The following is a 23,762-nucleotide window of genomic DNA, read 5'->3' as shown; positions in this document are numbered from 1 at the left end:
TCTGGCCTTAAAGGACTTCCATAATCCAATTCTTACTTTCACCCTTAAACTTTGAAATTAATTTTCTAGAGATCACCTAACCAGTCCTCTCTGGTTCATGATTCTAGGATGGTTTCTCCAAACCCCACCTTCCTTATACTTACTGAGCCAAATGTGACAGGACACAAATCATCATTATGTTATAAGGATTCATGTTACAGTGTGAATGTGCAGTGGCTAACCTGGACTAAACTAGATGGGTCTGTACATAGAAAGTTATTGATCAAATATATTAAGCATTGGTACCTCCAGGTTTAACTCAGCCTTCTCCAAGGTTCCATTTCTGCACAAGAGAGAAAAGTAGAGGTCATGCATTTGCCACCCGTACACCCTAAAGGGTACCCAGCCCCTGTTGCCTACTTATTTCATTCTGCTGTTAGAGGATTTGATGTCTCATTTTTTTTCTAGATAAACAGACATTTAGAATATGTTTTCTATTCATTGTCTTTCACATTCTAGTACTTTGATGACCCGGTTAACTGTTAGACCTGGGGATCTTGGCTTCTAGGTCTTTTGTCAATCATTGCACCAGAGGTAGCAGTGATGCCAGGGTGAGTCAGGTGCTCAGATGGCACATACTTATCCTGCATTTTCTTTTTTTTATAGTTGTTTGGTTGGTTGGGTTTTTTTTTTTTCCTTCAGGGATTCAGAATTTTTTGTATTTTGTGGAAGTGGGAGCAGGTACTGATCAAGAAGCTTTCCAAAACTTAACGTATATATGAAGCTAGCCTTTGCCCTCAAGATTACATTCATCTAGGCAAGTATGGTATTCAGTGTGCTGAGTATAGTTGGAAAATATTTTACAGACAAAGATCTAGTTCAACAAGTATCTGAATATAATTTAAACTAAGAAAGCCAATACTTCAGTTACATGTCCCCAGTGTCAGTGTTAATCATACACCCTATTATAGTACCTTAAAGTAATTTGTGAGCATGAGAATTGAGATAACATTCATAGGGATTAGCAGTCATGCCATTAAGGTATCTAAACGTACTGCTCTTTGCCAGTGGGGAGCAGAGTATTGTTTCTCAACTGTTACTGGGGTACATACACGGAGGAGCCTAGAAGAAAGCAAGCAGTCATCTTGATACAAGATCAATCCATTTGAATATGTCCTGTGGGAGTACCATTTGTTTTCCAGCAAGTACTGGGATCACGAAATCAATTTTTCATATACTCGACAGTATATATTTAAAGTATTACATGGGAGGGCTGTTTCTACACCACCCGCTCTGGATGACTAATTCTGTTTCATAAACAACAGCAATGTTGTTTTCAAACAGTAGGACTCACTTGTTGTTTCTTTGATTAGGTTCTTAAATGTTAAGAGTGTAGTAGCATTAAATGTTAGACTATAATAGCATTAAATTCAAGAAATGGAGTTTTAATTATTGTTTAAGTAAGCTAATATTCTTGGTGCATGTTCATCCATTTGTGTTATGTACAATTACTGGGATAATCAGAATTTATAAAGCAAGTCATGGACACACAAGTATGTCCATGAATGAGTGGGTAGCAGGAGCCCCAGAGTTCCTATCAAGACTAGCTCTTGACCTTGGGCACATCATTTGAGTTTTCCTTCTCAAATGGCTCTTAGATAAAATGGCCCTACTTGAAGTTTCCTACTTTTTTTTTTCTTTACTGATACTTCTAAGTGGCCTGGTGTGAAGGAGACCTGTTAAGTTATCACAGTTTTGGGGTTTTTTTTTTTTTTACCTCTTTTCATATTCCCCATGCTCTTCTCTTGTTACTAATGGCATCCTATTGTCCTTTGTGATCCTTACCGCCCTGGTATCTAGCATTCTCGTGGACTAAACTAAGACTGCCGCTTCCTTCTAGGTGTCATTTATCACTGTGATCTTACCAAAGAGGAGCTGGAGCCAAGAGTCTTCCGAGAGGTGACTGTGAAAGGAATCGATGCTTCTGGTTACCAGACAGTCCAGGTATGGAGGAGCGATTGAGCTTGATAATGTGAGTTAGAAAATCTGACTTTCGGGTCGCATCATTCACACGCAGCCCGTTAGGACTCATGGAGGTGATCCACAGATAGTTTTGGAGTTCCTGCTTTTCTGGGCATCGAGTGGGACACAGTCCTTGCCCTCTCAGAGCTCATAGGTTCTGCTCCCATAGCTGCAACTCTTGACCAGAAGCCAGAGTCCCTTTTCTGCCACGTTTAACTTTACCGCAGTAGCTATCAAAGCAACGCAGTTTGTGTGTGTTAATCTGTTTGCCTGAATGTGGGTTGTGTTCTAGCTCAGGTCTTGTGGTGTCATAAATAACAACATAGATTTGCTCTACATAAAGTAGTTACTCAATTGCTATGAGTAATCTTTTCAGTCTGAAGTTCATACATATTTCTGCGTAGCAGAGAGTGGGCATGCCGTAAAATGTTAGAATGAATGAATTAACTAATTAATTGTCATGACACCCACCACAAGCTCAGTTTCTGGTCACCATCCTTTTAGATTAAGAATCTCCATTTTTATTTTTTCAGCTCCTCTCAGAAACTGAATCATTTATTGATTAATGATGCAGGATGTCTCTGTTCCTTTGTGATGAGAGGTCACCTAGCAGGCACCAGGTGTTTATCAGTACTCTCCCACCTGGAGGGCTGGATCATAGGGACCACACATTAGGAATTTAGGAACTAGAACATTGTTAGTGAAGGAAGGTTAGAACAAAGAGCACTGGATGCTCCCGAGAATTTATCTGTGAAAATAGAGCATTATTTTAGCTTGGTGAATTACTCTATTGTCTGAAATAGTCTTGGTGATGGACTAGATCTCTATCATAAAAAATATATATAAAGCTTAGTTTATAAGCAGTGGGCTGGATCTGGCCCAGTCCTGCAGTTTGCCAACCCCTGTTCTGTATAGAAAATAGGCAAACTGACCTCCGGTTTTATCCGAGAATATCCACACCTGTTCATTTCCGTACTGTCGGTGACTGCCTTAGCGCCTTAATTAGGTAGGTGCAACAGAGACTCTGTGGCGCACAAAGCCTAAAATATTTAGAATTTAGCCCTCTAAGAAAAATCTTTTTTTATCCCAGGTCTATGTGAATAATATTTATAAAATCAGAATGTGTTCAGTAGATGCACAGAACCTTTGTCATGAAGCTTTCAGGCCCAAAATCTGCATATCCGTGTTGGGCGGCATTGCACACGTCATTTAACCTTTCTGCCACAATGTTTCCAGCTGTAAAATAGAGATAGTATCTGTTTTGCAGGATTTCTGCAGGATTCCATAAGATGATAAATAATAATGGCAGATAGAATGTGATCGACTTTTTTCAGTCAATATTAACAATAAATATAACAGACTTTGAGTGTTCCATGTCTATTTTGGCTTGTTTCTTTCATTTTCAAGGTGAGCCATTACCTAGAGAGAGATCCTGTAAGGCCAATAGCCCCAGTCTGGGACTTACATGGTTCATTAATTCACCCTAGTCTTGTATTAGACTTTAAAATCACATTTAGACTGTCATTGTCATTCTTTGCTGTTTTCCTTTTTTCCATGTGTCCTATCTGCTATAACATTTGTCCTATCTTCTGTAACATTTGGCCATCTCCAGGCCTGCTTCTAGTCCTTGCCTGTGTGTCAGGTTTTGTGTGTATGTATGTGTGTGGGCATGCCACTGCCTGTCCCATCACTAATGCCGAGGTGGCCCAGGCACAGTGCTCATCTCTCTTCTGCCACCAAGGGTGCAGCCTCAGCTGCCCTAAAATTGGGCAGAGTTTCCCATAAGAGACCCCTGACTTCTCCACATCTCTACTGCATAGCCCCTCAGGTCTATATTAAAAAACAAACAAAGCATTATTTTTACTTTTTCATCTCACAAACAATTAGTGGCCACGTGTAAAAGTTATCTTTGGCATTTGAGGGAGGCAGGGGCATCTGTGATGATGACAGCTATCAGGGAAGTAACTTACTTCTCACTGAGAATGATTGGAGTTATTCCTCCTATCAAGTAGCATATTTCGTTTGTTTGTTTTTTCTTATAATACTGATGTTTTTTTATAGGTGATATACAAAGAAACTAGTTACTACCTAATGTGTGTTGTTTTTATTTATAAATGAAAAGGTAAAACTTTACAGCTTGAGATATGCTTGTGTGGAATAGAAATCTCTCAGCCTGAAATTGCAAAATTAAACTGGGGAGGAAACGTGCTCAGTTGATGCCAGTTCCCTGTGTTGTTGGAAAATGCCCTGAATTCCTCTGTGTCTGACTGTCTATTTCACAATGAAAACTTCCCTGACATTGAGCTACACAAATACTTAAAACTTTTTATATGTACTGTTGCACTACAGTGGGGGAGGGGGCGGCGGGGGCGGTGGGGGAAGATTCATAGAAATGGTAACTGGAGAGAACACATCGGTTTATAGATTCTCGTGCACTGTTCCTCATTTTCATGTCTTAGAAAATGTGGGCGAAGTATAGCTTCTGTGTATAATGCCAGTAGAAGATTTTATATCTATTGATTATACACATCATACATATTACACTGAGCTATTGAAATAGAATTCTTTCCTTGTGTAAAAATGCCTTTGAAATGCACTGTGATGTCACAGCACCATAGGCTTGTATCACTTAACATCTATTTGCAGTGCCTGAGATTCAAGCGTGTGCGGCAAGCTTGGACATGAAATGTGAGCATGACAGATGTTTTCATGTTTTGATTAGACTTAGTGGTGTTGCCAACAATGACCTACTGTTGTAAAAGTGAGCCCTAGAGAGTAATTTGTGCATGAATGGAAAACATCCTGATGTTGTGTAACAGAAACCACAGCATTTTGAAAAAAGATATTCAGTCACTTAGAGTAAAGCCACTTTTGATTCCACTTAACCCTGGCGTTTATACTTATTCCGTATGTAATTTAAAAAGATCCTCAGGGTGTTTGTCATTTCTTCTTACAGTCTGTGAGGCACCACTGTTGTTTTGAAGCAAATACTGCAGCACACATTGCCCTGTGTGAGTTGGTCAGTGCAATTAATGGTGGTCATGACCATACACTTCTCCCTGGTGGTGTAGCTGGTAAGAGAGACCAAACAAGGAGAAAGAGAAGGATCGAAGAAACATGATGCTAAATAAGCAAGCCTCAGAGGGCCGTTCTTTGTGTGATCTACATTCACGCAGGACCCAGAGCATCTTGAAAGGGGGGGTAAAGGATATGGTGTCGTATTTTGCTGACAGATGCAGAACAGAGCTGCTTTCTGTATAGCCTTTATCTGGTCCTGATTGCAGCTATGAGTACATATTTCTGATCTGTATCAGAAATATGTTTTTGAAAATCGGATTCTGGGAAAATTGTTCATTTTTCTTTTAGTCTTGGATACTTAAGAATTTAGTTGTAGATAGGTGTAACAAATCTGCAGTTGACTATTTTTTCTTCATTAATTGTGAGTGACATGACCACATAATTTTGATGAGAACCTCTACCTATATCTTTAAAAAGAAGTTGAAATACTGAATATTAGAAATTATATTTATTAAACAAGTCTATAATTGATTTTTCTGAAAAAAATATATTTATAATCAGTAATATGTTTCATTTTAAACAAAAGTGAAGTACTAGAGAAATACTAGTTAAATTTAGTCCATCAACAAATGTTTATGAGATGACATTTCAACACTAAGTTGTACTGTTTGACCATAGAGAAATTCTAGACACAGCGATCAAGGGAAAGGTGCACGCTTCAGTCTGCACTGTGATTTAGAGACCATCCCGGCCAAGGTCACAGGGGAAATCTTCACAGCAAAGGTGGAAGTTGGGCAGGGCGCCAAGGGATGGATGCTTCCATCGCTGACGTTTTCCCACTGAGACTCTGGAACAATTTCACCACCACTCTTCGCTCAGACTGCCTCTGCTTTTTTGTAGCAGTGTAATTTCATAATTTCACAGTAAATCCAAGAAGAAAGGAATCATGCCCTCAGTATCCTGTGCAATAGGGTTTGCCTTTGGCAGTTATCATCTGTGGGTGGAATAGTGTGTACGCTGTGGTCGAATGTGCCATGACAAAGGAATGTAGTGTAGCAGAAATGCACTTTTTGGTTCCTTGGTATCTCATTCTTGTTCAGCCAGCTAGCTGAGAGATTGTCTATTCTTCCAAAATGAAAGGCAAAATTTATAGACATGAAAAAGGACAGTGAACTGAGTGTGCTGTGAATAAACCCCATTAACAACAGTTTCCACATTTTATAAAAGACAATAAATTAAAAGGAAGATTCAGTTTTATGAGGCAAAAGCAAACAAATCAATATAGTATGAAAATAGAATTATAAGTATTTAACATAGATTTTGTCATGATTCTTGGTCTCTTCTACTTTGTAGAAGCTTTACCTTTCTGAGATTTATCTACAATAATACATATGAAAATCAAGAACATCTCAAAGGTGGTTTGCTGTGTAGCTGAACAGAAATGCTAAAATTAGATGATTCTTTGTGTTTACCAAGATGCCCCGAGATAGGAGTGAGAATTTTTTTTAATTAAGTCTAGATTTTTCTAACCTCAGTGATAATTAATTTGTGATTTCTAGCATACAGGCTTGTGCCATTCACAGAGCATGTTCTCAGAATATTAGTGTTTCAGTACTCATTAACTTTAGTGCTGAGTGCACGACATGTATAATTTTTAAATATTGACTCACCCACATCCTTAATGAGCTGACTGTTGAACTAGTGACAGTGTTTTCTATAGCACTGTGTTCTCACCAGTATGTATCAGTCAGAAATCTTCATAGCATGTTAGTGAGCAGTGAGTGAATGGGGGAACATTTTCAAAAAGAAGTTTTTGCGGAGTCTCTGTGCTTGCATATAATTAGAAAACTGCTTTAAATTCAATCTGTTGTTCTTGACGACTTATTGCCCAAGGATTTGTGTTACTTTTGATATGCTTCACAGTGGCATACTCTTGCATAAACAGATTCCTGTCCTCTTTCAGAATTCTCTTTGTCATGCAGGCATTCTAGATTGAAGGCATAATATTCGTATTCAGAGAGTACATGTTTGTGTCTTTAGATATCAACTTTTATAATAGTGTGACTGTAAAAGATGACGAGTCTTTGCTTTCTTGCTATCTTATAATAAAGAAATGAGTTATGGGACCCAAATCTGTAGTTGCTGCAGTCTCCATATCACTGTAAATAAATCTTCCGTCTTTTAAAAAAGGACATTATTTTGCAGCAGCCTGAGAATATGTAACCCACTTTCAGTAAAAATCACAAGGTGGCCTTGAGAAGAGCAACCAATCCCTATAATTTTAGGCCTGGAGAAATTTCTCGAGCCTTCTCTGGGTCTTCCCTGTGGCAGGGTGGATGAAAGGCTCAAGGCCGACCCTAGCCAGTGCTGACCTTCCTCTGAGTGTCTCTGAACTTTGCTCTGAGGAAACGGGCCCTGTTTAAATTATGCATGGTGTCTGCAGTGAGATTGGGACTGGGAAAGCAGCTGCACCCATGCCTGGTGGCTTATAGCACACAGCGAGGCAGCCAGGAAAAGAAGCCCCATTGGCCAGCTTGCTTAGGGCACTTGGTGGTAACTCAGCATCATGGGAGTTTGCTTTACTGAGATGTTAGAGCGGAACACATGTGGATTTAATTTGAATGGTTAGATTGACTTCTAGAAGGCCATCCGAGTTTATTTTCTTTAAAAATATTGTATTAGAAACCATAACTGTCAGATCAGGCTCTAAACTCCGTACCATAGGCGAGAACTATACTCACTGGAGTATACACAAAGTTCTTACTATTTAGATAATACTGAATTTATAGGTTTGAATTTTGTTTGCATTGGTCTTAGAGTCATGGCTTTTGCAATGCATAAACGTTGTAGGTTAGGAAGCTTTGCTGATATTGAGCTCCTTGCTAGAAAACTATATTGAGAAAAGAATGCAATATTTTATTATATATTTAAAAAGTAGAAAGTCACTTCCTTATTATAACTGAATCAATAGTGTAGTATCATCTATGAATAATAGTATGTGTGCTGATGGTACTTATCTTTTGCCATTTTAATAATTATTTCTGTTTTTAAAAATGGATCTGAATAGCAAGTTGTGTTACATTGGCTTCAGCTGTGAGCAATAGGTGACAAGTCAAAATAACCATGGCTTAAAGGAGGGAGACATTTATTTCTCTCTTACATAAATGAAGCGTAGGGGGAATCAGGGCCGACTTGTTGTCCAGGGTGTAAGAAATACAAGGTCCTTGTCCCTTGCTGCTTCTTCACATGTGGCTTCTGTTCTTAGCATTACTGTGTGGTCCTAGAAGGCTGCTGGGGTTCCAGCCAAGTTATATCCACTTTCTAGCCAGTAGGAAGACAGCAGTAGGAAAGAAGGAAAAAAAGGGTGGCCAGAAGGAGCATGTCAGCTGTCTTAAAAGGATGCTTATGAAAAAGTGACATGTATTATATCTGCTTTCATCTTTTTGGTGTAAATGTACTCACATGGCGACACCTAGTACAAGAAGGTTTAAAGATGTATTTTTATGCCCAGAAAATATGTACCCAGCTAAAAATTAGGGACTTATCATCAAGGAAACGGGGTGAATGGATATCGGGGGACAGCTAGCAATCTGCGAGGCAAAACAGGCCTTAGCAAAAACTTTTTCATATGGACCCTGAAGGCCCTCGAACACCACCTGGTGGCCAGGTACCTAAATCTCAGTATCTAAGTTGGAAAAACAAAGACTCTGAAAAAGTAGAATTTTCAAATATTATAATACACTACAGAGAGAGAAGCACCTTTTAAAAAGGCTCTTCTTCTGTGAGGTAAGAAGCTTAATATTGCTTCTAGAACATGCATATACATCTTTCCCAAACTCTTGTTTTGACGTTAGCAGAAGTGTGATGCAAGAGTATATGGGATTATTTTGAGCAGTAAAATCAAGATGAACTTTAAGGTGTTATCTCTGGCATGATGAGGAAGCTATGTAAGCTTGTGTCCAGATTGCTCCTGAGGTGTTGATTTTATGCTAGAGTCTTCTTGCCTGGGATAACCTCCTCGACTTACCTGCAAAGGACATGGACACAGGGCACCTCTTTGGCATGGAAGCACAGTGCACATTGGCCTTTTGGGAGGTGGTCAGGCCCCTAATTTCATAGCTGCCTCCTCCTTTTGCTAGGTGTATATTTTTCTACTAACATGGTTTTGGGCTCTGGACAAAGTTGTAGGCCTTCTAGTTGCATATGTATTAGGGTTCATCTAATTTTTACCTTCATTTTATAGGTGAGGAAAATAAAACTCAGTTATATTTTAAGTGACAGAGCCAAGACAAAAACTTAGAACTCCAGACCTTTCCTAATTCTGCACATATTTGTTATCAGAATAAGCTATTTGCATTCTCTATAGCTCAGTTGTGTTTTGGTTTTGGATTGTTGTTGTTGTTTCACCTCTAAAATAAACAAATTAGACTAAAAGGACTCTAAATCCCTAAGATCCCTAACTTCTAAAAGGATGTTTCTACATCAAGTATCTGATGACTACTTTGTAGACTCATGTAACCTATTAAATAATAAAAATCCCCTCTATGTGAAAGGGGAGACAATGAGAGCCCATAAATCCATTTTTTAATGACTTATACGTATTATGATTTAGTTTAGTGTTCACTTCTAGTTTCCTTGTTGCAGGTTAATGGAGATTCTCATTGTTGTACCCATTTATTTATATCAGATACATATCATACACACCATATATACTTACATACATTTACACTTTAATCTGGGGAGCTTTATTCAAGTATTAAATATTAGCCACCATGCAGCAGCTTGAAATTTCATTTTAAGTATGCTCAGAATTGAAATAAAACTTAAGTATTTTTCTTTTGGCTTTTTTCATGTCATCTCTTGTGGACTTAAAGATCTTACTCAGGTTGGCATTAATGCCAGTACTGGCACCAGGTGGCTTCTAACTCAAACTCAGAAGCATATTCACAGATTAATTTTGGAAGTTCTAGCTCAAGGCTTTTGTTTTTGTGCAATGAATGTGGAAAGCAACTTCTGTGCCCAAAGCAGGCGCCCTTGTTAACTGCTCTCTCTTAGAGGAACACAACGATTCCAGTGTCTGTGTATTTTTGCCTTTTTAATAGGTGAAATTAGACAAAGAAGTAATAGGATGAGGATAGTGTCTAGAAACAGGAATATGACCATTGTTTAGATTTTCTCTGCATTCAGAAGGCTCAGCAGGAGAGAGATGGGATAATCTTTTTCCTGCTTTTCTGTAATAGCATTACTCCGAAACCCCAAGGGTACCTCTTCTGTAGGTTGCCAACTAGACTAATGTTCTTTGGCCTCCTGCTCTACTATGTCTTTTGGGTCAAAAGGTGAGACGAGACCCTAAGAGCTTAGTGTAGGCTCTCCATCTGCTACACAGTTTATTCCCTCCCCTCTGCCTGGAGTTACACTGATGATCGATGGAAAATGGTGTAAGTAAAAATAGACCCAGCACTGCCAATATTCTTTTATCTCCCTGGAGGAAAAACCATTACTGGCCTTACTTCATTGGTCTGTGAAGAAGGGAGGAAAATTTTTCCATTTCCACAAGAATCATCTTTTGATTGCGATCAAGTATACCCTGACCTAGGTTTGGAAAAGTAACCTGGATCTTCCTCTCTTCACTCCCAGGGCTGACTGAATGTAAGAGGCAGATTTGAAATGTTGTAATAGGGATAAACATGATGGTAAAATATCATGAAGAAGAAGGCGCCAGGAACGTACGAAACAGGGACACACACAGGTTGCTGGTCGTTGTCTGTGTCAAGTGTGAGCTCAACTCGTGATGCCTTCCTTCATCCACCTCTGCAAAGGTGCCACCTCACTGTCCTGAGTTCCCACCCCACCCCAAGTACTTCGTGCCATCCAGGCTTGCCTCCCACCCTAGCCCGTAACCACCATATTCAGCTCACCTCTGCCTGGCTGTCCTTCCTCCATGCTCCATCATGGAACCAACCATTTTCTTTACTCCAGTTTCTACACATGTTTCAGTATTCAACCAAGTCTCAACTCCTGTAGAAGCGTCCCTTATCATTCTCGCCCATGGGAACTTAGTCGAAAGCAAAAGGTAGAGAAAGGCGATATTCACCTGTTACCTAAAAATATAGCATGGGTGTGGGCACACAGTATGCCACACTCTGGGCCATTGTTCTATAGAATTCTATGCATTGTTTCATTTCTTCAGAGAAAACTACTCTTTGAAATCATTACTGTCACAGTCTTCATTTTCTAGATGAAGAGCTTATGTAGGGAAGATAGGTGAGTTGCTCCAAGTCACACAGGGCGTAACTGGCACTTAAGCCCAGTTCTGCAATTCCACGGTGCTCCTAAGCACGGTGCTGCCTGCCTTAGAAGTTGTGCCAGCTTCTCTAATCTGGCTGTCAAAGTTCACCAGTTGAGTACCCTGAGGTGTAGGTAGTTCTGGGTCTTCATGTAGAAGTTTATATAAAACATTGTGGTTTTATTAAGACCCTAGAGAAAGCTTCTTTATTTACCTTGGTTAAGGTCTCAAAATAAAGAAATGTGAATCATCTGCTCGGGCTGTATTGATAAATGCAGCCCATATTAACTTGTATGCATTTAAAATCATGTAGTAGGAGTGTCATGGGGCATTGCCGGAGCTACCTCTGCTCACCCATCTGCTCACACCTTGTTCAAGTCTAAATACAACTGTCAGCAGGTCTCCTCTACTGCCTTCAGAAATTCCCGTCAGCATTGTTAGGTGGAGGTGGGATTGGAAAAAACCACTTCCTTCATCCAAAATGTGTATTAAGAATTTACTTCATGCCAAGCGTTGTGCTAAAAACTGGGAATGTAGCAGTGAGCTAGAGAGATGTCTTTGCCCTTATGAGATATACAGGCAAAAACAAGTGAACAGAAACATAAAGTTGGAGGAAGGGCTGTGAATGAAATAAAGGACTGTTGCCAAGAATGACAGAGGGCTCAGTGTGAATTCAATGGCCAATAAAAGTTCCCTTGAGTTTTAATTTAAAGGCTGTGTGGGAACTGACCATGTGAAAATGAGGGGGAAAGAGCCCAAATGTGGGAGCAAAGGCCCTGAGAACAAAGCGCTTGGCCTCGGAGAGGACCTGAGAGAAGTCTGGGGTGTGGTGAAGAAGGGAGAAATGGGGTTGGCAGAACCTTGTGGCCATGTTACAGGTTTATTAGGGATCCCAAGTGTGGTGGGAGTCTGCACGGTGCCGATTAGAAAGTTCTGATGTAAGAAGACTATCTTTCATTGTGTGGAGAGTAGAGTGAAGGGGTGGATGTGGACACAGAGCTGAAAGACATCCGTAGCAGTCGACCAGATGAGCAGTATGGTGGCCTGGATTAAGTAGAGACTGTGGACATGGGGAAGAGTGTGTTTGGGATACAGCTGGAAGGTAGAATCAAGGTAGCACACACCAAGGGATTGCACGTGGACAGGAGAAAGAAAGGGCTACATCAGGGATGACTGAGAGCTCAAATCTGAGCAGCTAATACCAGGTATCGAGTTGCTGGCAGTGGGTTTGGGAGGAAAATGTTTTGGACATATCAAGTTTGTGATACCTGTTAAATTGTCATCCAGGTGGCCGTGTCAAATACGGAGTTGTATATACTTGAGTCTTAGAGCCAAAGGAGAGATCTGAGGTGGAGTTGCAAGTGTGGGCATCTTCAGCATGAGTGTTGTTAAATCCAGGGCAGGGACAGAATCACAAGGCAGGGCAAGTAAAGACGGAACAAGACTCAAGACTGAACCCTGAGGAGCTCCAGATCTAGGGATTCATAGGAGCCAAAGGAGCCCGAGAGGAAGCATCCAGTGAGGTGTGAGGAAAACCAACAAACCACAGACCAGATGGACCAAGAAGTCAAAGAAAGGATATTAAAAGGAGGGAGTGGCATGCGGCAGACAGTGTGGTTGGTTGGACAAATAAGAAGAGGTCTTGACTCTGACGGTGGTTTTATCGGTGATCTTGACAAGATCACTTTCAGTGAGCAGTGGGGGCAGATGGTTGGCTGAACAGGTGTATTGAGAGAGAAAGGAGATGTACATGGTGTTCAGAATACTGGTTTCTTATAGGTGAGTGTGATTGAGGAATTGGGGATAAGCTTTGCTTTCATACATTATTCTATTGAATTATTTCCCTAGTAACAACAATCTTGTATTAATGCTGTAATCTAAAAGCTTACATTTTAAAACGTTCAAAAATTTTTAAGAAAAATATGACCCCTGAGAGATTAACTGAGCATCTCTTTTAATAGCCATGGTTTAATCCCACTCTCCCCATTCTCTTCCTCCTTCTCCAGATTAGTTTTCAGATTTGTCCTTTTCTTCCTCCAGAATAACTTGTACAGCTGTATTAAGATACATTAATCCAAAAAACATCAAATTTTAATAAAACGTTTTACAAGTGGAGCCTTCCATAGCTTTTGTGGCAATAAGTTCAGGATCCAGAAAAAGATATAGGGGAGAGGGGAATGGAGACTCAGTCTTTTAAGTTTAATTGCATAGGGTAAGGGGAGTGTATGAGGTCAATGGAGTATCTTATTAAGGTGGGAGAAACCAGATTGTTTTGGCGTGTTGATGGATGGGTTCCAGTAGGACGGTAACCCCCATGGGAGCCCAGTGTCTTGACAAAGTGAGGGGACTTCAGGCCCTGGTGGAGGGACTGGCCTTCACTGAAGGCCTCCATTTTGCTTGGAGGGATGAACGAGAACGTGGGTGTGAGAGGGGCACTGGGCCTCAGAGTTGCTACTCCAAGTAACAGAGCTCCTTACTCTCCTCTGTGGGACCTCTTAGGCCCTAAATTGTCTATGTTTTTACCTATTCCCCGCCCCCCCGCTCTCAAACAATTTTTTAGTTTCGACTAAAAATCAAAAAGTAGCTTTGAAATTTTGAACTATGTACATTTCGATATGTACTCAGTTTAGGAGTGGGAAGACTCTCGAATATTGAAAGTTAGAATTTTCTGTTTTATATGAATGGGTTGGTTTTTTTCTATATCAGTCAGGACAGGCTGGCTATTGCAGTTAACAAGCACCTCCAAAATCTCAGGGGCTTAAAGTCAGAAAAGTGTACGTATATCTCACTGTCTCGTGCTGTCCATGGGACATCCGCCTGCACACCCTCCAGCCCCTGCCTGAGGGGCCTCCCCACCTAAGCATCATCTGTTTCTATGGTACAGAAAATATCACATCTGTGATGGCCTGCATCCCATTTGTCTAGAAAGATCACCTCCCATCCCCAACCATATATCATTGACCAACACCATGTCATGAGGACAAACTAGCTTCCAATTGGGCAGCTGGTGGTGGCCATCTTCCATGTGCTAGAAGGAGCAAGAAGTGTGGGTGGGACTCACCCTGCCAATACCACACCACCCTCTCAGAGAAGGCAGAGTGGGCCCTGGTGGAGTTTGGGGGTTGCCTGTGCCCTCGGGCCCATCCTTTGACCACCTCACCTAAAATTCTGTCAATAGAAATCCATTCCTTGATTTTTAAGCTTTCATTTTTCCAAGTATTTTTTTTAAACTATAAACAGTTGTAGAAAACCTAATGAATCGTCGTCACCTTTTTCCTCCAAGGATCTTATTATTATTTTCTTCAGCAGACTCAAAGTTGTAGGCAAGTTTGTTTTTTAAGTAGTGGGTATTTTCCTTCTTTAATAAATATAGAACTGCCAGTTGAGCTTCTGCTTAGCCTGAATTGATGATAAGTGCAGGCTGATCTCTGCAGCCTGGTCTTACAGGTCTGCTTCCCAGTGGGCTTTTAGGGGTTTGGCCTATGGCACTTGGGCCTCCATTACTCCTTCATGAACCCGTTTGGATCCAGGAACTTGGCTTGGGTGCCACTAGTTCTCAGATGCTGAGGGTCTGTGAGAGGAGCGCAGGACAATGCTGGAGGCCATGGGCAGCTCAGCGACTTGCTGGACACTAGTGACCCCCAGGGATGCATGCAGCGTAGCCAGGCACTGGCCCTGTCTGTCGTCTCCATTTTTCCACCATTCGCTCCAGCCCCTCCTTGCCTCCCTTCCTTTTTATCTTACTCCTTCAGGCCACCTCTCTCTCCACCACAGCCACAGGGCTTGCCCAGGCTGTGAAGCCAATAACAGAGTTTGTGGTGGAGATGAAACTGGCACTCTGCTAGATCACCTCTAATATGGTACGCTTTCGTCAGTGGAAAATGTAAGTGTAATGTGTAATCTAGTGAAACTCTCCTTGGGGTGACTTTGGTGAATTATAGTCTCCTGTAAACATATTACCTCCACGCTATTGAAAATTTGTGGCAGTGTCAGTTTGAGTGAATGGTTTGTGTTATTCTTGATATATTAACAGGCAGGCTTCTAGGCTGGTGTCATTATTAGACAGGGCAGCCAGTTCTGAGATCAGTGGTCAAAAGGAAGTGACTATTAATTAATGTTTCGTAGGACAAAATGGCTTCTTAATGAATAGCATATCCTTTATGTTTATGTTTGTCAGCTAGTTTGACCAGCCTTAAGTAATGCCCACAGACCCCCCCCCCCAGTCTGTGTTTACCCCAACTCCTTTACTTTCACTGCACTGATGAGAGATCTCTTCCCTCTCCATCCTGTGCGAGGTAGCAGGCCTTCCCATCCTCTCCTCCTCATGCAGCTCTTTTGATTCCCCAGTGCACTTATCACTAGCTGACATTATCTTTTCATTTGTTTATGTGTTCCTCTGTCTTCCCTTTAGAAAGTGGCATCCGGAGAGCCCAGATTAGATACATATAAATACTTGGATGAGAGAGGCCGTGATAGATGATGCACTCTGAAATTACCTGCTTGTCATTGCCAGAAACTTATAAACATGGAACATTTCCTTTCTGTAACATTTCTATCTTGGACTATCTCTCTCTCTTCTCTCCTATGATAAACCAACAGATATTTTCAGAAAAGGAATATTTACTGCCATTTTTGTACTTTTGGATTTTATCTCATAAGCTAGTCTTTAAGAGTATTTTGAGTCATAATCTATATCCAAGGCAGGAAATAATACTGCCCTTCTTTCTTAGAGCACCAAAGTAAATATTTTTATTTATATATATATTCCTAGTACACATTTGTTGTGTCGTTGCCTGCTAACAACTGTTTGGGAACCTTTTAGACAAGTTGACCTATTAAAAAAAGTAATTATATTGACATGTAAATGCAATTTACTGATTCCTTGTTATGTTTTATGGAAGTGTGTGATCATTACTTAGGAATCCCCCCCCCCCCTTTACTTTGGAAGCTTAATTTTCTCCCTTTGGCTTTTGGCTTTTCTAACATGTTTTCTGAAGTAGTCTTTTATTTCACACATTCAATTTCCCTTACCTTCTTTACTTTTCATTTTTTTAATTGATTTGTTTGTATGTTTCACGTCTTCTTCATTGTCTGTGCTCTCTTCTGCTGTCTTCTCATGCTGTCTGTGTTAGTCTGAGCCAGGGCCCTGAAGTCCCTGTGCCTCGGAGGGTGCTTAAGATAGTGATAGTTATGCTAATACTAATATAAATGAAATGGAATTTTTAAGTGAGGAGATTGGTTAAGTAAATAAAAATAATCATTTCACAAACATTTATTAAGCTACTACGTAGTATCTGGCAGTGCCAAGAGTATCAGGAAAGATAGCATTTACTAGGGGAAATGGGGATGTGATCAAACATTTTTAGCAATTTGATGACGGGAGAAACTTTATGAAAGTTGGCACAGGTCCTGTGGGAGGAGGAGGAGCGTCTAAGACTGCTCCTGGGAAGGAGCTTTGGGCAGACAGGGGAGGGCATGGAGGGCAGGGAGTGCGTACAAAAGCAGAGGTGGTACCAGCAGCACAGCCAGAGCCCAGTAGCAGATGAGCCTGGCCAAAGAGCCAGGTCCAGACCCAGAGGGTCTGGTGTGCACCCAAGTGGGGTGAGATTTTATCCCCTGTACAATGGGGAGCCCTCAAAAGGACCTGTGCCAGAGGCACATGGGGCATCTACCAGAAGCTCAGAGGATTAGGGTCAGAAGTCAGGGAGAATTATGAAGGCTGGCAGTTGTGGTGTTCGATGAATGCAGGGGCACAACTTGGAAACCCTAATGGTGTGTATAGACTCAAGGGAGTGCTAACATTTAGTTGGTAGGGGTAGGGGGAGCTTGCATCACAGGACCAGGGGAGAAGTTTCAAGGAGGATGGCATGGTATTAGAGAGAAGTAACAGGGTATACAGGCTGGGCAGTATTGGGATTGGCCTTGAACATCTGATCTTGAAAACAGCGAAAGCCGGGTAGCAGTTGACTGAAGACACTGTGAGTGGAGCCAGTGATCCCAGCCGCCTCTAATGGAATGACAGGTCTCCTTACAGCCTGGGGCCTTGTGTGTTGATTACCATGTAGTAGAGATATTACACGAACTTCATGAAAGTTTTGTATTTAGAGTACTGACTTTGTAGCCAGCTTTTCTGTGCATAGACCCTGATATTTCATAATTGTCAGACCATCCCCATCCACCATCCTGAAGGCCATCTATCATCAGAATGGCAAGGTGTTCTTTTCAAGATCTCCTATGAACATGATTCAGTTATTCGTCTTAAGCTTTTCACTACCTTAATGCCACCTTGATTACTGGTAATAATAAAAAGGTTGTGTGTAATTAAACGTATATTATTTCCACATTTTAAAACATTGAAAAATGAATAGAGAAGACCTTTCTGTCATGATAGTGTTGAGGTAAACAAGGTGATTGGGGGTGGGGCATTTTGTAGTCCATCAAAAAAGAAAAAAACTAGATACAGTTTCACGAATAAGATTTTTGCTACTGTTATTCTGTTGTACAAATATAAAACATTTCAAACAGCCAAGTTTAGATGATAAATCACAGAAGAATTTATGCTTGCACTTTTGCAGCAGGATTTTGGAACTTTGTGATTTACCTTCATTCCTTCCTCTTTCTACCTCCTGGTACACTGCCTCCCACTAGCTATTTGTGATACTCCTGTGGGCCTCTAGCTCTGGCTCCTGTAATTGACGACCTCTCTGCAGCCTGCCTTCACCAGCATGAGTCCACTTCTGGCCCCACGTTTCCCATTGCGGGTAGTGAAAGGCACTGTGGTGCTCATGAGCTGACTTCTTAATGATTGTCCTTTAAGCAACTTGAAATCACCTAGACTTGAAATGTCTTTGTGTCAGAGAATTTTACTTCCAAATTTGCCTATTCAGTATTGCGGTCGTTCATTTTTCTGCAATAAAATTTTGTGTGCCTTTGCTTCTTGCAGTGTTTTGCCGTTATCTCACTTTCCCCTTGGATGTACAAATGACAAATGGTAATTGGACAGTTGTGCCAGTTTCCTGGTTCCTGGGCTTTTGTCATTGCTGGCCTTAATTCAGGGCCACACTCTGCTTTGTGCAGTTCTGTTTCATCCCCCCACACTGCCACAGACTGCTTGATTGCACAGACACGCTTTCACTACTCCTCACTAGCATCTGTCTCTTTAATAGTTCACCCTTTTAAGGAGTGCGTAACTACCAGCCACACATTTGTAAAGCTTTGCAGTTCTCTTGTGTCCTTTTACTAAATATTCTGGTGGGAATTTGTCTTTTCCAAAACTTTGGTTAGTGATTTTATTTTTCTAATGAAATAAATAAGCAGTCTTCTTTGATTTTGAGTTAATGAGGACTTGAAATAGAGTTCAAGTTTTTTGGTTGAGTTTTTATGGTGCAGGTGCAATCTCATGCTATAAGTTACCAGAACTAAACAGTTTAAGCGCTATAAAACATCTCTGCCATGGATTGCTAAAATAGATTGACAGCTACATGTGAGGAAAATGTCAGATGTTAAATATTTTTTATTAATGATAAGTTGGAAATTTATAACCTTGGCCATGCTTATATAGCCTCATAAGTCCCTCAGCCAGAGTTAATTTATATTTTATTATTTTTCAGCTTATAAACATTTTGATCCCAGACTCTTGGCTACTCAATTTGTATGGATTTTTTTTTTTTTAATGAGCTACCATTTAAAATGCTTATTTTTATGCCATTTGATTGAAGCATCAGGTCTTTGAGCTTTCATTTATGCATTTATCTAGTATTTGTCTTCTAAATGCCTTCTATCTGCCAGGTACCATGCTAGATATAGAGGTAAATAGACACACAGCCCCAGAAGGAAGACACATGAGGGCACAATAGTTGTGCCACAGCAGGTTCAAGAGGAGTCAGAGGATTTGCTGATCCCTTGTTAATGGTGGCTAAGAGCATGGAGTCTGGAGTAAGACGGCCTGGGTTCAAATCCTGACTTCATCATTTAGGAGAAATACGACTTGGACTTGCTTCTCTGGGTCAGAGTGACCCCCTCTGAAAGGGGGTATTTGCTGTATAGACCTCATATGTGGATTAAAATGAGGGAATATTTATAAAGCCCTTAGTATAGTGCTTGGTACATGGTAAGAACTATAACATTTTTTAAAAATCAAGCAAAATAAATAACATTTTGACTGTAAGTAAGGACCAAGGAAAACTCTATTGTGAAAAAACAAAAATAACTGGAAGTATTTTAATATTTGTTTTTCAAATGTGTGGAAATTTGAGCTGATAAGTCATTCAGGGATTTACTGTCACTAGGTTCTGTCTCCAGAGCTTTGGCTTACTTTTTGTTTTCTGTATTTTCAGCTATTTTGACATTTTCAGGTAAGAAAGAACTCTAACAATTAGACTCCAAAATGAAATGAGCTGTTATTTATGCTATTGTAAATAAATTTCTTTCTCATTATCAGAAACAGCCAAGAAAAGGCTGTAGCTTTGGGGATGTCTACATTGCGTAGCAGTCGAGGGAGATCAAGTGAATTCCTAAAAGCCAAATATATATATATATATATATATATATATATATATATATATATATATATATATATAAATTTTGTCACACTTTAGTGTATAAAAGGCATGCAGCGTTGGGAGCGGGAGTCTGAGGTGTGAAATGGCAATTTCAGTAAAGAGGACAGTTGAGGTCGAGAAGGATTCACAAAGGTCGAAGGCAGAAAGTGGAGAGTTTTCATAGCTGGTCTAAAACGTGGACTTTTTTCCTAGAGAATGGGGGGAGGTATTACACGTTTCAGTCAGAGAGTGGCCTAGATTCAAAGGAAGATTTTAGGGAGAGTAATCCGGTAATAGGTGCCCAGGTTAGAAGCAGGAGTCCTGTTAGAAGGCAAGGCCCCCATATAGACAGGCAGGGGTAGGATGTTTGTGAGAGGCATCTGAGATAACTGTGAGCCTCAGGAACTGAGGCAAATACCTAACTGGGTTAGGTATTTGGGGATCAGAAAGAGAGCATTTTATATGCAATTCTAGCTCATTTTTTCATTCTGTAAATATTTGTTGAACGCAAACAGTGCAGAGCTCATACCTGCCACCCCACCCCCTGCCCCGAGATGGATTTATCATGCTGTTTCCATGAAAAGGAAGACAAACATATGTGCAATCCACAGGCACTTTAAATCCCATTGTAGTGAGTCTTATTACAGGGCAATTTGCATTCTACAAGAACCTCTTAGAAACAAATGCTTGTTAGAAAAACAGAGCTGCTTTCTGTGGACCTCTGTATGTAGTAAGTCCTTCACTTTAGTGAGAATGTCTGATTATTTGCATTGACCACAAAGAAATCAGAACAGTGGGACTGAAGACAGCTTTTATTTTCTACAATCAAGCCATTCATCATAGCCGTGAATGTCTTTCGACCTTAAAACACCTGAATACCTGTAAAATCCACATAAACTCATCAAAGCGCCATGGCACAAGATTCTCTACCACTGTCCTTCTTTCCTTGTGTTCAGAACCATTTGACTTCTGGCTTCACAGTTTGAGACTGGGAATAGCCTTATTATTCAAAAGAACAGATGGCCAAGCCTTAGAGAGCTGTTGCGTTTCTGCAGAGACTATCAGTATAGCACTTAGCACATTATTAGTGCTCAAGAAATGTCCCAAAAGTTAAAATAGATTTTTTTTGATAGGCTGCCTTTGCTATAATTGAGGTGCCCCACGAGAGTTTTTAAATCTCCAGTGTTACTAAAATGTCATCCAGCCATCCTTTGAAAAGCAAACGCAAACAATCTGGAATAGAAATTTCCCTTTATATTTTCTGCATAAAGGTGACTCTTAAACTCCTCCCCACTCCTCCAGAGTTAAATGCCTAGAAAATGCCAGGCTAGTATTTTTAACTAAGCACAGTACAGAAATGTACAGTGCCTCCTCGAAGTCCTAGGAAGTTCTTATATTTGACTAGTTTTACAAGATAATGGGGGCATGGAGGCTTCCTTCTGCCCAGTTATTTGGGAGTTAGAATGTCTCATTCCCTGCCTGCACTGACCACGGGGGTTTCCAAGCAGCTATGCTCCTTGTCAGATGTATTTGCCACTTAGCACAGGCCACACAAGTGGCCTCTGTCAGCTCTGATAAAAAGGGAAGCTAAACACCCTTTTATGAACATTCTCCTTTAAACCTGTCAGGCTCTAAAATTAGGCAGGAGTTGCTATCACCAGACATTCTTCTCTCCACAGGGCTTGCCCTTTGCAGTTTACCTTCATCTTCTGTGGATGAGCATATCCCTGTTATTGGTGATATCGAGAGTCCTGGCATTTGCCTCAGATAGCACCAAATCAGAACGACATCAAATATGGTGGTGAAGTTGGTTTTCAGGAGCTTAAGTGGTTACAAGTCTCTGAGTATCTTAACAAAATTGGTTTTAAGTAGAGACAGCTGATCTATCATAACTGATGTTCTCTTAAAGAACAGTAATGTTCTCTCAATTTATGTTTGCTTGCTCCTGTTTTTCCTTTAAAGGTGGGTGTTTTTATTTCATCTATTTGAAACCATATTCAGATGCTAAGACAGCTGGATGCATATTCAGTGACTCCTGATGCTTTCAGAGCAAAACCGCCTTCCATTTGGTGATACCTCTGGAAAGTCAAGCTTGATAATAAGTTTGGGTCATTTCTGACATTTTGGACTATGTACTTTATGTAAATGCAAACCTTTTCTCTCTGTTCGTAAATAGTTTTTTTTTTTTTTTAATTTAAGCATAAGGATCATGAGCTCATATCTATTAAACAATCATTCATTGGAATTTGGTTTTAAATCCAAAATTAGAAGCTGCTTTAAATTTAATCGATTACTTAGAAAGTTGGGATTGCTTTCTTGGTGATTCTCTGAAGCATTTTTGTTTCATTTGTGAAGTGAATCGTGTTAAGTTAAGCCTTTTTAAAATACTGTTGAAACCGAATTTTTTTAGCAGAATGGCATGACAGGATGTAGTGGGATTTTTATTGTTTTAATAATCTGTCTTCAAGATGGTAATGCTGGTAAATGGACAAGGGCCATCTTTCCAAGTAGACCTGCTTTGCTTAAAAAATAATAATAATAATAAAATAACAACAACCCCTGTATCTTGAATATATGACTTTTGACATGCTTGAATGAGTATCTTATTCAAGAGGGTGATAGAAAAGCAAAAAAGCATAGCATTTCTGGCAGGATATTTTTCCCCTGGATTCCTTAGAAATAAATGATCATTGTCTTGGGGAAACAAAAGGATTACAGTCATTCTATGCCAAAGGTTCTAAGATTTTTAAAATCATTACACCCAATAAAGATATTTACAAGGAAATCATAGCTTGAAGTGAATTACTTTGTGATGTAGTAGAGAAAACTCTGGGCCAGAGACTTGGGAGACCCGGGTGGTAATTTTCCATAAGCTGCAGTATTGCCTTAGCAGGTGCTCTTATCTTTGTGGATTTTAGGTTTGTCATTTGTAAAAATAAGAGGGTGACTGGCTAGGTGAGGTCCCAGAATGACAGTCTCTACTATCTGAAAAATTTTAAAACCCCAGATTTGGGGATTATCATCTTAATTCTACTGAGCCGAGAAAGAACTGACAAGTGACACAGTCAGAAAATACTCATCGCTCTCCTCTATCAAGAAACAGTGTGGGCCTCACAGAGTGCCTGGTTCTTATACCTTGTTGTGGTTAATGTTCTTGGTTTTCAATGTGGAGTAACATCGTTACACTGCTGTGAGAGTTTTTAAGGAGGAGGAAGACAAAAACCGAAAGCTTTCTTAATTCAGTATTTGATCAACCTTTGGCTGGCTCACTCATATTTAGAAATAACAATGGCTTTGAATCACTGTCATGATGTTTATTTTTTTTTTAATTGATGTCCCTGATGAAGGTTGCATATCAAAGCACGCTAAAATAGTCCCTCTTATGAGATTACGTGGGTGCTTCCAGAGAGTGTCATGGATTCTTTGGTGGTGCTTGTAGCCTGTTAGGGTGAAAGGGTATGTCAGGGGCCACCCCTGTTGTTAACACCAGTTTTGCAGGCTCCTTGCTGACCTACATCATGACCCATTTGCTCTTCTGCTGACAGAAAGAGAGGGAAGACAGGGCCCATCAGCTTCACATGGTGAGCTTAGATGACAGACTTTTTCTATTACTTGAATGAGTGTCTCTTTGAACCCATGTGAACACTTTGTTCCCCTGTCCATTAAAGATCCCATAAAAACTTTGTCATCCTATTAAAGTATTATGCTCCTGGACTTACAATGGGGTTACATCCTGATAAACCCATCACAAATTGAAAATATACATTAAAGTTATGTTTAATACTGCACTATAGAATATCGCTTACCTGAACCATCACATGGCAGCTGTGGCTTGCTGCCACTGCGCAGCATCACTAGAGAATATGGTACCACATATATCCAGCCTGGGAAAAGATCAAAATTCAAAGTCTGAAGTA

The 23,762-nt window shown here is 40.3% G+C and overlaps 1 protein-coding gene and 1 long non-coding RNA gene across 3 annotated transcripts in view; one reads left to right on the top strand and one right to left on the bottom strand.

Annotated features, from left to right (window-relative positions):
- The window catches only part of LOC107516217 (prolyl endopeptidase), a 108,160-nt gene that overhangs the window by 64,724 nt on the left and 19,674 nt on the right, over positions 1 to 23,762 (top strand). Inside the window, exon 10 of the mRNA XM_016155745.2 lies at positions 1,880 to 1,983. Coding sequence (XP_016011231.2) covers positions 1,880 to 1,983 — 104 coding nt within the window. The remainder of the gene's footprint in view (positions 1 to 1,879; positions 1,984 to 23,762) is intronic.
- The window catches only part of LOC107516218, a 34,249-nt gene continuing 31,452 nt past the window's right edge, over positions 20,966 to 23,762 (bottom strand). For both annotated transcript variants that reach the window (XR_001598221.2, XR_004950787.1), the window contains exon 5: positions 20,966 to 23,729. This is a non-coding gene — a long non-coding RNA (uncharacterized LOC107516218). The remainder of the gene's footprint in view (positions 23,730 to 23,762) is intronic.

The sequence above is a fragment of the Rousettus aegyptiacus genome, unplaced genomic scaffold (assembly GCF_014176215.1).
Source record: "Rousettus aegyptiacus isolate mRouAeg1 unplaced genomic scaffold, mRouAeg1.p scaffold_m13_p_1, whole genome shotgun sequence".
Classification (NCBI taxonomy): Eukaryota; Metazoa; Chordata; class Mammalia; order Chiroptera; family Pteropodidae; genus Rousettus; species Rousettus aegyptiacus.
The sequence above is the reverse complement of the archived record's forward strand: the minus strand, read 5'-3'. Positions and strand labels throughout refer to the sequence as shown.